The sequence below is a fragment of the Cyclopterus lumpus genome, chromosome 11, assembly GCF_009769545.1.
Source record: "Cyclopterus lumpus isolate fCycLum1 chromosome 11, fCycLum1.pri, whole genome shotgun sequence".
Classification (NCBI taxonomy): Eukaryota; Metazoa; Chordata; class Actinopteri; order Perciformes; family Cyclopteridae; genus Cyclopterus; species Cyclopterus lumpus.
The window spans coordinates 7,845,942-7,859,715 of NC_046976.1; the positions used below are offsets into that span (position 1 = coordinate 7,845,942).

The window sequence follows — 13,774 nt, forward strand, 5'->3', positions numbered from 1 at the left end:
TCAAGGATGTTTAGGGTGTGCGCCGACATGGAGGTTCAGAGAAAAATGTTGGTGTGTTTAGGGAGCGTGGATGTCATTTAGTGTTGAAATTAGTGACCATAACTCCTCCAGACAGCTATGTGCATAAATTCAAACCACCCCTCTCCACATCTGCTCTCAACTCTGATCCGACCCACACTCTCTTCCACTACAGCTCATTAGGAATCCTCAAGGAACTGCGTCTAAATACGTGTTCTTGAGGACCTCGGCTACCTCTCGGTTGCCTCAAACACGTCTACCAGATGTCTTCTTCTACAGTATAAATCGTTGCCTCATTTCATCCCTCTTTAACCCTCGCCTCTCTGCTTCACCATGGCTCTGATACTGCTTTCTATCTCTGGTCGTCTCCCTGGAGGTCAGACGGACAGATGCGCAGCCTTGTCCTCCCCAAACACACACACACACACATTTCTGACCTAATTTCTCCAAGGAGGCCAGTTTAACAGAGCCTGTGAAAAGACAACAGCTGTACAGTACAAATAGACACAAAGGAAGACAGGCATGTCTTTGTTTTGTTTTCTTTGGAACTGCATAGTGATAAAAACAGCAGTTGAATACTTCACATTACTCTACATTCATTAAGACTGCAAATAACTATTTTCTGTAAAATGCCAAGAAAATAACAAAAAGTTCCACGGTGATGTTAAAATGTAGTGTTACGTCTAACCAACCATCTAAAACCCAAAGATATTTAGTATACAATCATCAAAAGCAACGGAAAAATTATAATTGAAAAGCTGCATCCAGAATGCCATTTTTGCTTAAATAATTAATTATCAAAATACGTGCCAATTAATTTTCTGTTAACCGACGAATTGTTTTAGCACTAAAATGCATAACTGTGTGTAGTATTTTCCAAAAACCCAAATCAAGGTTGGGAAATCCTCTAAACCGGAAACATCCGGTATCAAGTATTGTTTGAGCTTCTGAAAAAGATAACAATTAAAACATTTTTGATATCAAAACTTTTGGTTCAAAGGTTTAGAATAAACTTTCACACTGACACCAGAAGGGTTTTGTTTATCTTTTATTCGTTATTTTTACCTCATAGACAAAACCATCTTCATATGTCAAAAACACGTCTCAGTACAACTGCAGTACAAGTACAAGGTGCAAATAACCTGATATGTATGTACCAAGTGCTTGGTACCCGTAATATGACAAACATGCATTAAAATGCCCACAGAAATTATACATAGACACACATCATTATGGACTTACATTATTATCTGAAAAAGTATTTGGTGCAATGAAGTTTTCTGGGAGATTTTCAGACCTGAGGACAGCGAGGCCATGAGAGGCTCAAGCTCACTGGGAGTTGAACTTCAGACTCTTCATCACACCACAGTAAATTCATAATTTGGCATTAAATTCAAGTCATTTGGATTCATAGAAAGTGTTTTTGGTTTACATCAAACCCAATGACAAGCAAAAAATACATCCACTGCATCCAGCTGTTGAAATAACTCAAACTCCACAAAATCGTAACTGATAAAGGGCGACAAAAAGAGAATAAAATGGAACTAAAAAAGTACTGATTTAATGTGAACGACTATCAACAGAGCTAATAAAATTAAATCACTGCACTACAGTCCTATAAAATTATGTATCTTCTATTTATGTTTACTTCTTTTAGAAGACTTCCTTTAGTTTTACATGAATTTAATGGAAATTCACTTTGGGCTTCAACAGCATCCATCGTCTTTCTTTAAGACCATGGTTGTTTTCATTCAAAACAAACATGCTTCAATCACTTTTCATCTAAGGCCTCTGCCAGACTGGGACCGGTGCAGGTGTTGGTGAAGGTGTTTGAGTGTGAATGTGAGAAGAACAAAAGACAACGAGAAAGTATCTTTAGCACGCCAAGAGCCAGGGGCAGGAATTAAATCCCCTTTATGATCTGGCAAAGCCACCACTTTCCCTGTGTGTGTGTGTGTGTGTGTGTGTGTGTGTGTGTGTGTGTGTGTGTGTGTGTGTGTGTGTGTGTGTCTAGTACTACACTAATAATACAACTGCACAGTAGCATCTTGACTTATGTGGGAAGATCACAGCACCTGGTAAACCAAGGCAACCAAACAATAAAAGATTACATGCAAATTCTGCTATTTTTAAATGAGTAAAACATTGTTTTGTCAATCATCTGTTTCCAAGCATCAGAGAAAAAAAATAAAAAACAACATGCAATCACTTTAAAAGTGCATATAATAACCATAATCTTTTACAGCCCCAAAGATTTGTTTTAAATATACATCCAGAAAATCCAATTAAATCTAACAATACATGAATAGCCAATCAGATTGTTGCTCTTAAAATAAATTAGACTGTCGACAATAAATATACATATCAAGGCACTTTGAGCCCCACAACAAAAAGAAAATATCTCAAAGAATTCTCTTTGATGTCCAGCGAATTAAAAATCACACACACACACGCACACGCACACGCACGCACGCACGCACGCACGCACGCGCGCGCACGCACGCACGCACGCACGCACGCACGCACGCACACACGCAGATGCACACACACACGCACACGGAGCTATCGGCTGAAGAATGCCTGACTAACTGACTGGTTTGTTCACTACTCAGCTCTCCAATCCTTCTCAGATTGCCCCGAGGATTAAAATGTGACTTCAAGGTTCGCTTTCTCCCTTACGACTGTAATTTGTAGACAACAAAGCACATACCAGCAGGGTAAACTCCTAATCCAGTCTGATTGTGCCAACATGTGCCTGGCATCTATATCTGATGACAGAGAGAAGAGGCCGACTCAGAGTGTTGCGACTTGGGTGAAGTTGTGTGAACAGATGCAACTCGTCAACATGCTAGTAAAAAGCTGATAAATATTTCAGACTATAAATCGACACACAGAGCATGCATTGCTGTTTGGAGAAACCCCTGTGCCCTGTACATATGTATGTACCCCAGTTGGAAACCGCCTGTATTATTAATATTCACTATTCAGGCGCTAAAACTCAGTGATTTGGTGCAACAATATCTACAGGGTGTGTTGAATAAAAACACAACTTCTTCCATCGCATATGTTAAAATAATCACTGTAGCAATAAAATGGTGAAGAGAAACACGATGTAGAGGAAGAACCGAGTCTGTGTTCTGTAGTTCTGTTGACAGCTGGTCAGAGTGGATGTTGGCTCAAACCTGCTAAATATTTTAAGAAGGTAAAAGTACTGGTGTATTCATATTCATTCAGCTGTGGTAGGCCCCAACATCTAGAAAACTGCTTCAGAAAATAAAGAAAAATTATATTAAAAAGAATAATATGTATTTCAGCGCATCCTGCATCTGATGCCTCAATGCATCTGCAAAAGCCCCACTGCGTGCATTGAGTGCAGAGTGCCAACTGTGTGTAGCGTTCATATTTTGGGCAGCAGAAAACTCGACTGTTAGTGTAACTCGCTGACACCTGCAGTAAAGCAATTAATACAAGTGGCTTACAGGCAAAATCTCTCCCGCCATCTTTCCCATTTCTCTCCCGCTCTCCTTCTTCACTCATAACTGGAAGCTTTCAGCAGAAAACACCGCTCTTTAATAATTTGTATTCATGTGTCATCGCGCTGGCTACGGGCACTTTTAGCTTTCAGATGCGGCTGCAGATCCAACAAGCTCACTAAAACCCCCATCAACAGAAATACAGCGAGACAAGCATGACAGTCTTAAAACGACTTATCAGCTAAATAATCGTCGAACAGCAAACGCACAGAGACGCGTGTAAAATGTCACACCAATGGCGTCGTGAGAGCAACAGCCTGAAAAGGCAAGATGTGTTAGTGTCTCACATGCATGGATGGGTAATGAGACAATGGGCCCCTGGGCAAAACCATAGTAAAGCCCTCCACACCTCCTACGTAGGAGTAGATGCCCCAGACTGAGACACAAAACAACTGGAAACCTCTCTCTTTGCATGTCTGTGTTTGGTCTCTTTGTGGTAGTTTTGTGTCGGTTCGGAAAGAAAAAAGTCAACAGTTTCTCCACACGGAGGCTCTGGCCCAGGGGCCCAAGAGGTCAGAGCCCATCCATGCTTACATGGTGTATGAGTTTTGGGATTCACACACACACACACACACACACACACACAATGACTGTGTGGAAACAACCTGACTGGCACCAAGATAACAGACCTGCTCCTGCTTTTCTCCAAGGTCAGCAGGAGAGAGGAGCTTCAAGTCTTCAACGTCGTTCTTTGCCTATGGAAGTTTGCTTATTGTTTGAGAGCAGATGTGTGTGTTTGCGGTCACCATGTGTTAGTCTGTGTCTTTACAGTCCAAATCCCCACCGCCACGTCAGAACAGTTGTTGCAACACCTCGGGTCCCCAGTCCATAGCCGTCTGGGCCACGGCGAACACGGCCGCCCCGAGCGTAGCGGACAGCCCCCACACTGCCATCCTCACCATCCTGTTCCCCTTCCCCCACAGCTGGCCTCGGTCTCGGGGCAAAGCTGCTTCCTGACCTGAGTGTCGAGAGGCTACGAGCACAGAACAAGGAGGAGGGGGTCAGACTGTGAGGAGCGGACACATGGAGAGGTCACGAGGAGTCATAATACTGGAAGCTGAACCAAACTGGAGGATCTAGCTGCATTTTGTTACTGGGATTGGGGAAAAAAAGGGGGTCGAGGGATGTCAAGGCACACAAGGAGTAGAGACAAGGATGATGCAAAAGTATTAAACAACCAATTCTGCTCAGCAGTACTCTCACTTCAATTAACTAAACGGCCCAAATAGTTATGAACTCCACTTCATCGGCCCACATTCATCACTTGTTTAACATTTAGACAGCAGGTTGTCTCTTCCAGACTCTCACTCATTGTCTGCCACAGTGAAATTAGGAGATGCTCTTTCTGTCCGTTATGCACTTCCTCTTGGATGCGCTAATTGAATTTTGATGAAACTGCAGGGAATAATGTGCATCAATTTCAATATTACATTGTTTGGCCTGAGGCGAATGTTAAAGCATATTTCTGATTGCATGTACATCATAGACAATATGTCAGAGGCCACTGATCAGATTTCCACAAAACCAATGGGAATAAAGCATCTCTTTGTTCTGGCATGTCTAAATGTGCACTTGATTGGTCTGATGGGGGTGCTACATCATTTGTTTACTTGTTATTGATTGGCCCAAAGGGGGATAGCGTTTGTGGGAGATGACATTAATAGCCTTGTTCTATGGAGTTGTTTTCAAGGCATCATCAAATATGAGGAACTGAGGATCCATGAAACAATTGTTAATATTTGCATTGAAATGTTTGTTCTTACAATCTCAAAGTCGATAGACATTTTTTTTCCCCCAACTTCAAAGAGCATCTGTCAAAATGTCCCTTTTATGTCACTCATCCTCACGAGTGTCTGTATGTGTGCAGTCCTTCGTCAGAGTCGGTTATAAGATTGCAGTTACTATTTTTACCGTGTCTGGAGTTGGTGGAGCCCTGGGCCTTGGTGAGGCGCTGGAGAACAGAGTCAGGCCTCTGGTGGAGGGTGGAGAACTGAAACGCCTGGAAGGTGCTGATGGAGAGACTGGTGAAATAAAAGGAAGAGGAGGATGGGAAGAGGAAGAGAGTTAGTCGGTGATGGAGAGCAGATTCAGATCTAAGGTGAAGCATGGACAGCTGGAAAGACAGGATGAACATGAAAGGAAGGATTAACTGATGGATAAAGACTTTGAAAGATCTGCCAGCTCAGTAGTTCTTGTATAATGGGAGCTATGGGAGTAATTATTATGGGACATCTTTTAGTCAAGGCCCTGTGTCAGTGATGTCACTTCATGACCTGAACAATGTAATGCTGAAGGACCAAGAAAGGGAGACTGATTGAACTGTTACTTCCTAGCTTTTCAATATGAAAATGTTCTGACTTGCTCTAATCAAGTAATTTATAGATAATATATCAGAAGTTTTTGTTTTCTGACTATGTGATGTTTTGTAGACTCATTAGCCGACTGTGGGGTCTCTCTCTCTCTCTCTCTCTCTCTCTCCAAAATATGCAGAATAAATATAATAGTAAAAACATAGTAATTTACTGATTAAGTAACGCTGAAAATAATCATTACTTGCAGCCCTAGCGCACAACAGTTTGACTGTTTTTGCAGTTTTGCAACAAGTGCATTTTATCTCTATATCACAGTTGGTTTTACACCTTCTATCCTTAAAGATCAGCTCCAACGAATATTAAAGTGATAATAATTTTGGTTATGACTAAAGTATGACCCAGCATGGTGACTCATTTAGCTAATGTGAATGCATATTAGGAACATCATTATCATTGTTTGCCATTTTCTGTTCCAATTCTTGTCCCCTCACCTCTTGCGAGACTGCAGCGCTGCCCGCTTGGCCAGTAGAGATGGAGGGTACTGGTCCAACAGGTCCTCGGCCTGGCCGATCAAAAGTTCGTATGGGAGGTCCTGGGGTATGCGTGAGAGGAGGTGGTGGACCATGGCCATGTCACACTCGGTCTTCTTCACCTCCTTCTCTCTATGCAACACAATCTGAGAAGGAGAGGAGAGGTTGGAACATACTGAAGCTGTGATAAGATTCTGCACACTGCGATACCAGAGAGACAGAATGAGCGCTCAGTGAAATAAGCAGATGAAGAGTTAACCCCCCCATGCTGTGCACCGTTTTCAGCCTTGGAGGAAACATGAACTACATTCTGCTTTGTTGTTATCTCTCACACTCACACACACACGATCCTTCTGTTTAAAAAGGCCTATTCACACCTAAAAAACAGGATGCATGCACACACAATATTTTATTTTTCTACAAACACCTGCACATACACATGTTCCAACAGTAAATATTTCTCTCAAAACAGTTGAAGTCACAGGAATAAAAATGTGTTGTTTTGTAATTTTTCTCCTTCCCAGTCAAACATCAGCAAGCTCTCTTTCTTTTCCCTTTTATCTCTCCCGCTATACCTCCTCTTCCACTCTCTCTCTCGTCTGTTCATTAGGAGGCATCTAATTAACTAGTCTAGTGACTTCGCAGTACTCTGTCTCACTGTATGCACGAGTCTATGAGTGAGTGTGTGTGTGTGTGTGTGTGTGTGTGTGTGTGTGCGCATGTGTGTGCGTGTGTGTGCGTGCGCATGTGTGTGCGTGTGTGTGTGTGTGTGGCAGCATGTATTCCCATTTGAGTCCTGGATTACTGACAAAACAAAGTTGCAGCCTCTTGTTCAAGTCCTGTTGGCTTCTATGCCTCGTTACCGTAGCAGCGAGGTAGATGGGCATCAGCGGGTGCGACGCCAGGAAGAAGTCGTAGAGCCTCATGGTGTGTTTGAAGTCTGACAGCACGTGGCCATACCATGTGATGAGCCAGGACAGTGCGAAGATGGTTCCCACCTCCGCTCTGTAAGAAACGGCAAACATACAGTATGAAAGGGATGTAAACATAAACAAATAGAGGAACACAGACTAAACTGTAAATGTTTCCTTTTTATATTTATTTTTTTCTAACCAGAAAATCATAACTGAGATTAAAAATCTCCTTGACAAGAGTGTCTTGGCCAATATGCAACCAGTGAGTTACAGACTAGCGGAACAGAAAACACAAAATATGTTCACAGACCAGAATTTAATGAAAATATAGTTATAAAATAAAAATAAAAATGCGTTTGGGAATAATATGAAAACATATGAGCATATTATCTTCCCATCTTCTAGGCAGCTAGTGGTTTCATCACATCACAATCCATCACAGTGCAAATCTCTCCGAGTTGGCTTTCATACTGTAATAGAAATGAATGGAAACCAATGGTGGCACGGAAGGCAGGAAATGACTTTGAAAACTAATGGTGGACTGGGTGCTGTGCAGTACTTTACAGAATCAGCACGTTTTAGTCCGTCGGGTAAAATGTAAAAAGAAAATGTACTGGTATGATCCGGCCAACCATAGCCAAAGAAATGAATACTTCTCCAGGTTCTCATGAGAGAAAGCCTCTCGAGGAACGCCTTTTAAACATTAAAACATGTCTTTCCTGAGGTTTTAGCCTCCAAGAAGGAACCTGAGATAACCGAAATGACGTCAGAGGGGTTATTTTCTCAGACATGACAAAGCACCATACAACAAGAATAGCACTTTGTATAATTTCGGAAATTGAACTTCAATAGTCTGGCTTAATACAAGTCCTGAATCATTGGTTTGAAAGATTTTCTCATAACCACAGCAATTTCTTTCGATGTGGGCTCATGAATTAAAAACATATATTATTATTTACCTTTACATACTGTTCATAACCCTAATATGCTCATCCCCTGTCTTTCTCTGTTGTGTGCAGACAAAAATAGACAGTTATTTTTGACAGTCTCAAGTAAATTGGATACTCTTAGAGGCTGTTGATAAATATTAGATAAGAACATTCAGGGAGGAAGAAGAATAAGTACAAGGGGAAGGGAGTGACAAGCAAAAAAGGAGTGGGTGGAGTGATGGATAGGGGGAGGGGTAAAGAGAGGGAGCAAAGGGCAGAGAGTATGTGTGAGGAGAGGGACATAAAATAGATCAAATGAAGAGGGAGGAAAGAAGAAAGGAGGAAAAGATAAGAAGGCAGGTAAGGGGAAGTGGAAGTGCTCACAAAAAAAAGAGCGTTCCAAACTTTGAAGTCAGGTGTTGTTTATCCGACTGTTTTTTTTACTGCGAGTGAAATGTCTTGTTTTTTGTGCCTTTTCTGTTTGTGTGCACTTGTATTTGTGTAGAGACGGGTAATTGGCAAATATGGAAGTTGCCAGCACAGCATCAATTATGAACGGGCAACAAGACAGCGAAGGCACGAAGGACGCACACAGGCACGCACACATATCCACACACCTTGAGGACAATTTATTGACTCAGAACCTCCCAAATCATAGTCCTAACTGCACACCCCATATTCGCCCACAGCAACGGGTTGCATTGTAAAACACGTTCTTGTTGCTGCTTCAATTAACTGCAAAAAGACAATGAATCATTTTTGGATGATTACATTTCACAAATAAAAAGGTAAATGTGGTGCACACCTTGGTGGGACAGAAAAGCCTCTGAAACAGCTGTTGGACCATCTGACACAGAAAGCTCCAATTCACAAACAAAATATTCAAATATGTGTCTCTCTGTGACGTTCAAAAGGTGAAAATCAACACTTTAGTGCCCTCTAGTGGATTTCACTTACATTACTTCAAAAGCGACTTAATAAATAAACTGACTACAAAATAATACTTGTAGTCAGTTTACATGGTTATTGTTGTCATTTGTAACAACATCCTTGGATTAAATCAAATGTAATCTAATATGAATACTTTTGATTACTTCAAAATCAAACATTAAAAATATTGCAGCTTATTTAAAAAATGGACGCAGCCACACATTTTTGTTTGATCTCAAAACATTTTAAATGAAAATAAAATGCATTTTGCACATTCAGCTATTACAGTTGGTCAAATCAAATTACTTTTACAAAAAAAAAAAAGAGTCCCGTCAAACTGCAGGTACTGTGTGTATTCTAAACATGCAAGGTGCCGTTTTGTGTATATTTTTGTTGCTGGTGTTTTTTCATCAAAAGCCACATGGAGGACGTTGCTCTTGTCACGCAGGAAGAGCACTTACTCAAAATGCTCATCTTTCAGGTTCAATGTAAATAAAGTGAAATAAAAGCTCCATTACCCATAATCCATCATTAAAAGAAGCTCAAATATTAGTTTAAATCACAAATAACAAACCTGATGAGTAATAACATGTTCGTTATTTATAATTGGTCCAATCAAATTACCTTTACAAAAACATGCTGTCATAAACTACATTACACAAATGTAATCATGTAATCCATGACAATGTGGGCTAATAACTATGATCTGATTGGATATTTTGGTAATCTGATTATGTACATGTGAATGTTTTACCTGATCATGAAGTCATGTAATTCTGTATCAACTTGTTCCAATATAGGCATCAAGTAGTTTAAAATGTGTTTGGTGCTGTCCATGGTAGGATCCATGAAATCCCTAAAGACCGAGAAAATAGTCAATAAGTTATTGTTTTTCATTTGAAATAAAGTTACTAAATTGAATCTAGTTATAAAGAATAAAAATGAATTTAAAAAAAGTTGTGTTAAACTGACTGAAATGCCTCGATATATGGATGTATTAGAAGAAGAAAAAAGTACGACCTGAGATGGTGATTGGACAGAGTGTCCAGCAAGGCGATGGCCATCCGCTCCCCGACAACCAGCAGCAGAGTGACGGCCACATCATGGTAGCCTTGGTAGTAATGGAGCTGAGGGGTGCGTTTCAAAACCTCCAGTATGATGTCAATCAGCTGCTCCTGAAGCACTGCCCTCTCTGAGGCTGGCATACCTGAGGGAGAGCCGAGGATCACCAATAAATACAATCTTAATGGAAAGAAATACAACCTAGAAAATGCTTGTGATTGTCGATGTTGTAAATAAGTTGACACAAGTTATACGACTCTGGTCCGGGTGCTTATGACCAGACACGAAACCAAACACTGCCCAGTTGTGTTATGAAAGAACATGATTTCCTTGCACAACATGTGTATTAAACATCAAGTTTAACTACTCAAAAGAACATCATTCTTACTTTTCTTGCACCTTTTACCGGCAAAATGACATCAAATTCCGCATGTGGAGCAGCTTACTGTAGTATTTAGACAGAGAACCACACTGATGTTGTAAATCCAAGCTTTACCTCTTTCCCTGCTGCCTTTTTTCCAATTATTTGCTTCTTCTTGGCAGAAAAGATCATTAAATCAAAACCACAATTAACTGAGATTGAACTGACAGCTTCTCAGTTAGATAAGACACTCTCTGTTGCTTTCCCAATTTTGGCTGACAACACAGGCGTACATCAGAATCTGACCCTTCTGCAGATTTGACTCAGTTCATTAATCTTTAAGCCTTTCCAGATGTCTGCATGTCGCTGTAAGTACAGGGGTACAAGTAGATAAATGGCATCATGAGCGATGATGCAATCTTCAAAAACAACACACACACGGACACACACATTTAGGGAACCGCTTCATGGACCTCCTGACATCCAGGACTACTTGGTTGTAGTCCTTGTGGTTCTCCCTCACATCTCGACCTACGCCATACAAAATGTAATTATTAGTGTTGTCTGCATTAGTAGTAGCAACACTATTGTGTAGTATTGTGAATTAACCCAGTGAATATTAGCATAAATTAACCACTAACCAGGTTTATGTGGTAGATCGTACACATTGATGTTCAGTAGTTTGGGCCAGACCTTCCTCCTGAGTTCATCAGTGAGCAGTCCTCCCTTACTGGCTGCTGCTCTCCTCAGGGTCTCAATGTCCACCGGATCACTGCAAAAACAAAAGTCAGAATAGGACATGGATAAGTATGTATGTATGTATATAAATGTATATATATTTAGATATATATTATTTAAAATGAATGGACAAAAGAAAACAGTGGATTTGTTCTTGAGCAATTAAACGTGATTTCACAAAAATCAGCCGGCTCAATCCTGCCCACAGCGTTCCTGTGCCATTTCCCCATCAAGTCCCACTTGCCTCCTGACACTAGTGTCTTCATGATCCTCGTCACACTATTCCACCGGGAACGTGCGAGTAATCTTCGTGTGTGAAATTAGCTTAGCGGGGAGTGCGATGAAGGTCGCCGTCTTCGGATAACTGCATGCCATCAAATTGTGGAACAGCGAGCAGCAGAGGGATGGGCAGTCCCACTTGGGAAAACACATCCTGCGGCCCTTTGCTCTTGTGCTAATGGAGGCATTTTGTACAATAAAACTGACAGAACTTTCTCGATTTCTAGAAATACAGGCATGTCAAGGCAGATTTTAAAAAGGAACGCTATCGTGGGGTGAACACCTTGTATACCGGGCAAACCTTAACACCCAGGTTCTTGAGTTCCTTCACTGTTCTGGTATTTAAAAAATCTGTAATATTTCATTACTAGAAAACAATTGTTAAATGTTGTGTATTTGTACTTCACCGTTTTTCAGACATTCTTCAGAAATCAAAAGGTCTCATTAGTAACAAGATCGCACATTTTGATGAGGAATACTTTTTCCAACAACATAACAGCATCCCAGAGGGTGTTTTGACAGAAAATGTGATAAATCCTCCTGGATGCCAGGACAGCAGAAAGAGAACACATCCATTATTTATCATATTAACCTGATCAAAGCCTGCTGGATCTCAACCAACTTCTGTTTCCTCCCACAATCTGGATCTGTAAAAGACAGACAGAGGTGAGGGTGGAGAGAACGGAAATACAGGAATGAAAGAAAGAGTAGCATAGTTAAAGTAAAGAGCAAACAACGAAACAGAAGGACGGAGACACAGAGGAAGAGGAAAGGAAAGGAAGAGGGATAGAAAGACAGAAAGATCATGGAGAGGAAAGACATTGAGGGAGGAGAGAGGTCATGCTGGCGTTATTAATAGGAATCATGCATGAAACACATACAAAAAACAGTTTGTAGGGTTGGGGGAAAAAAAGAATCAACACACAATTAATAGACGTGTTGAGACACATTAATGGTAAAATGTATACCGTTCTTATTCAATGACTTTTCTACCGATACTTGCTATCTGTGTAGAACTTTTGTTGTTCTTCTTCTTTTTTAAAGGCAGACACGATTTGACATGTTTCCGATCTATTGAATGATTCTTTTGACGAACACCTTGAATCATCTTTTTTGCAAACAACGCCCTGATGATGCCTGATCACAATGACACGTCACAAACATGACTCAAGTGCTGTGCAGGGAGTTCGGATCAAATGTAAGAAATACGGAGTTTGAATGACTTGAAGGGTAACACTGATCCTCAATGTTGACAGTGTGTTTATTTGGGTTTTTTTACTACAGGAAATAATGGCTTCTTCTTCTTCTTCTTCTGTCTGGCAAACAGCTGCTTACTTTCCAAATGGTCCAAGTTGGCTGACTGGCTGCCACGCGAGCACCGCTGGCAGAGAAGAGGCCCAGCTGATGTTCACTTTGACGAAAAAGTAACGACCAGCGGTCAGATATGCGAGGACAACAACGGCTTGACCTCGTGATGCGTGCCTTGTAGTTTGTGTCAGCTGGCGGCATTAATATGGCTAATTAACTTCACTTCCAGGTCCCCCACGTGCAGTAGGTGGATATAAAAGGTTTTTTAAAAAGTTAAATATGCAGCCTCCTTTTAATGTTAGAAGCAGCTTCGTGTGACTCGTCGGTGTTTCCGTCTCGTGCAGGTCTATCACACGCCGACAGTTACCTCGCTCCTGTTGGCTTACCTCTGGTGACAGACCCATTCAGCCCAGCTCCTGCGTGCTCTTTCTTCCTCTTGAGCCGTTTCATCCCTTTAGAAGCGGATTGCCGAAGGACGAAGTGTGTGTTGTGCCATAAGGCGAGTTGCCGAATAACAAATATGTCTCTAAACAGGTGAAACGGCTGTAACGCTACGTGAACAGTTTCTCCCTGAAAGCCTCAACCCAACGTGAGATCGATCCACTACGCTTTGATTGGACGGAAACGACGTGTGACGCGGCGCACGAGAGCCATTGGCTGCCCTGCAGCTCGCACCGCGAGGGGACTTGACTGTAGTTTTGTAGTCCTAACAGTGGCGCAACAGCGGGCTGTGCTCGTCATCGCTCGAGAGAAACGTGCTCCGTGACACCTGATCTATGATGAATATGTTCACCTTTTCCACAAGGCGACCAGTAAAGCTCTAGATAGCTGTTAGACACATTAGAATAGTCGTATGGTCA

At 41.4% G+C, this 13,774-nt stretch overlaps 1 protein-coding gene across 1 annotated transcript; it reads right to left on the reverse strand.

Moving 5' to 3' along the window:
• Nucleotides 1-1,807: 1,807 nt before the first annotated feature.
• Nucleotides 1,808-13,553, reverse strand: zgc:63863 (uncharacterized protein LOC393372 homolog). Its single transcript, XM_034544474.1, has 10 exons — nt 13,301-13,553; nt 12,199-12,253; nt 11,231-11,361; nt 11,040-11,120; nt 10,187-10,373; nt 9,921-10,022; nt 7,257-7,398; nt 6,355-6,539; nt 5,463-5,572; nt 1,808-4,524 (listed from the first exon to the last, which is right to left on the reverse strand). Exons 1-10 carry the CDS (start codon nt 13,362-13,364, stop codon nt 4,343-4,345), a joined length of 1,239 nt encoding a protein of 412 aa, XP_034400365.1. The 5' UTR covers nt 13,365-13,553; the 3' UTR covers nt 1,808-4,342.
• Nucleotides 13,554-13,774: the final 221 nt, after the last annotated feature.

Coding starts and splice junctions, on each gene's coding strand:
- zgc:63863 (XM_034544474.1), bottom strand. CDS start 13,364: ATGAAACGGCTCAAGAGGAAGAAAGAGCACGCAGGAGCTGGGCTGAAT. Junction 11,121..11,230: donor CGATCTACCACATAAACCTG/GTTAGTGGTTAA, acceptor TGTATGGCGTAG/GTCGAGATGTGAGGGAGAAC. Junction 10,023..10,186: donor CTGTCCAATCACCATCTCAG/GTCGTACTTTTT, acceptor CTCGGTCTTTAG/GGATTTCATGGATCCTACCA.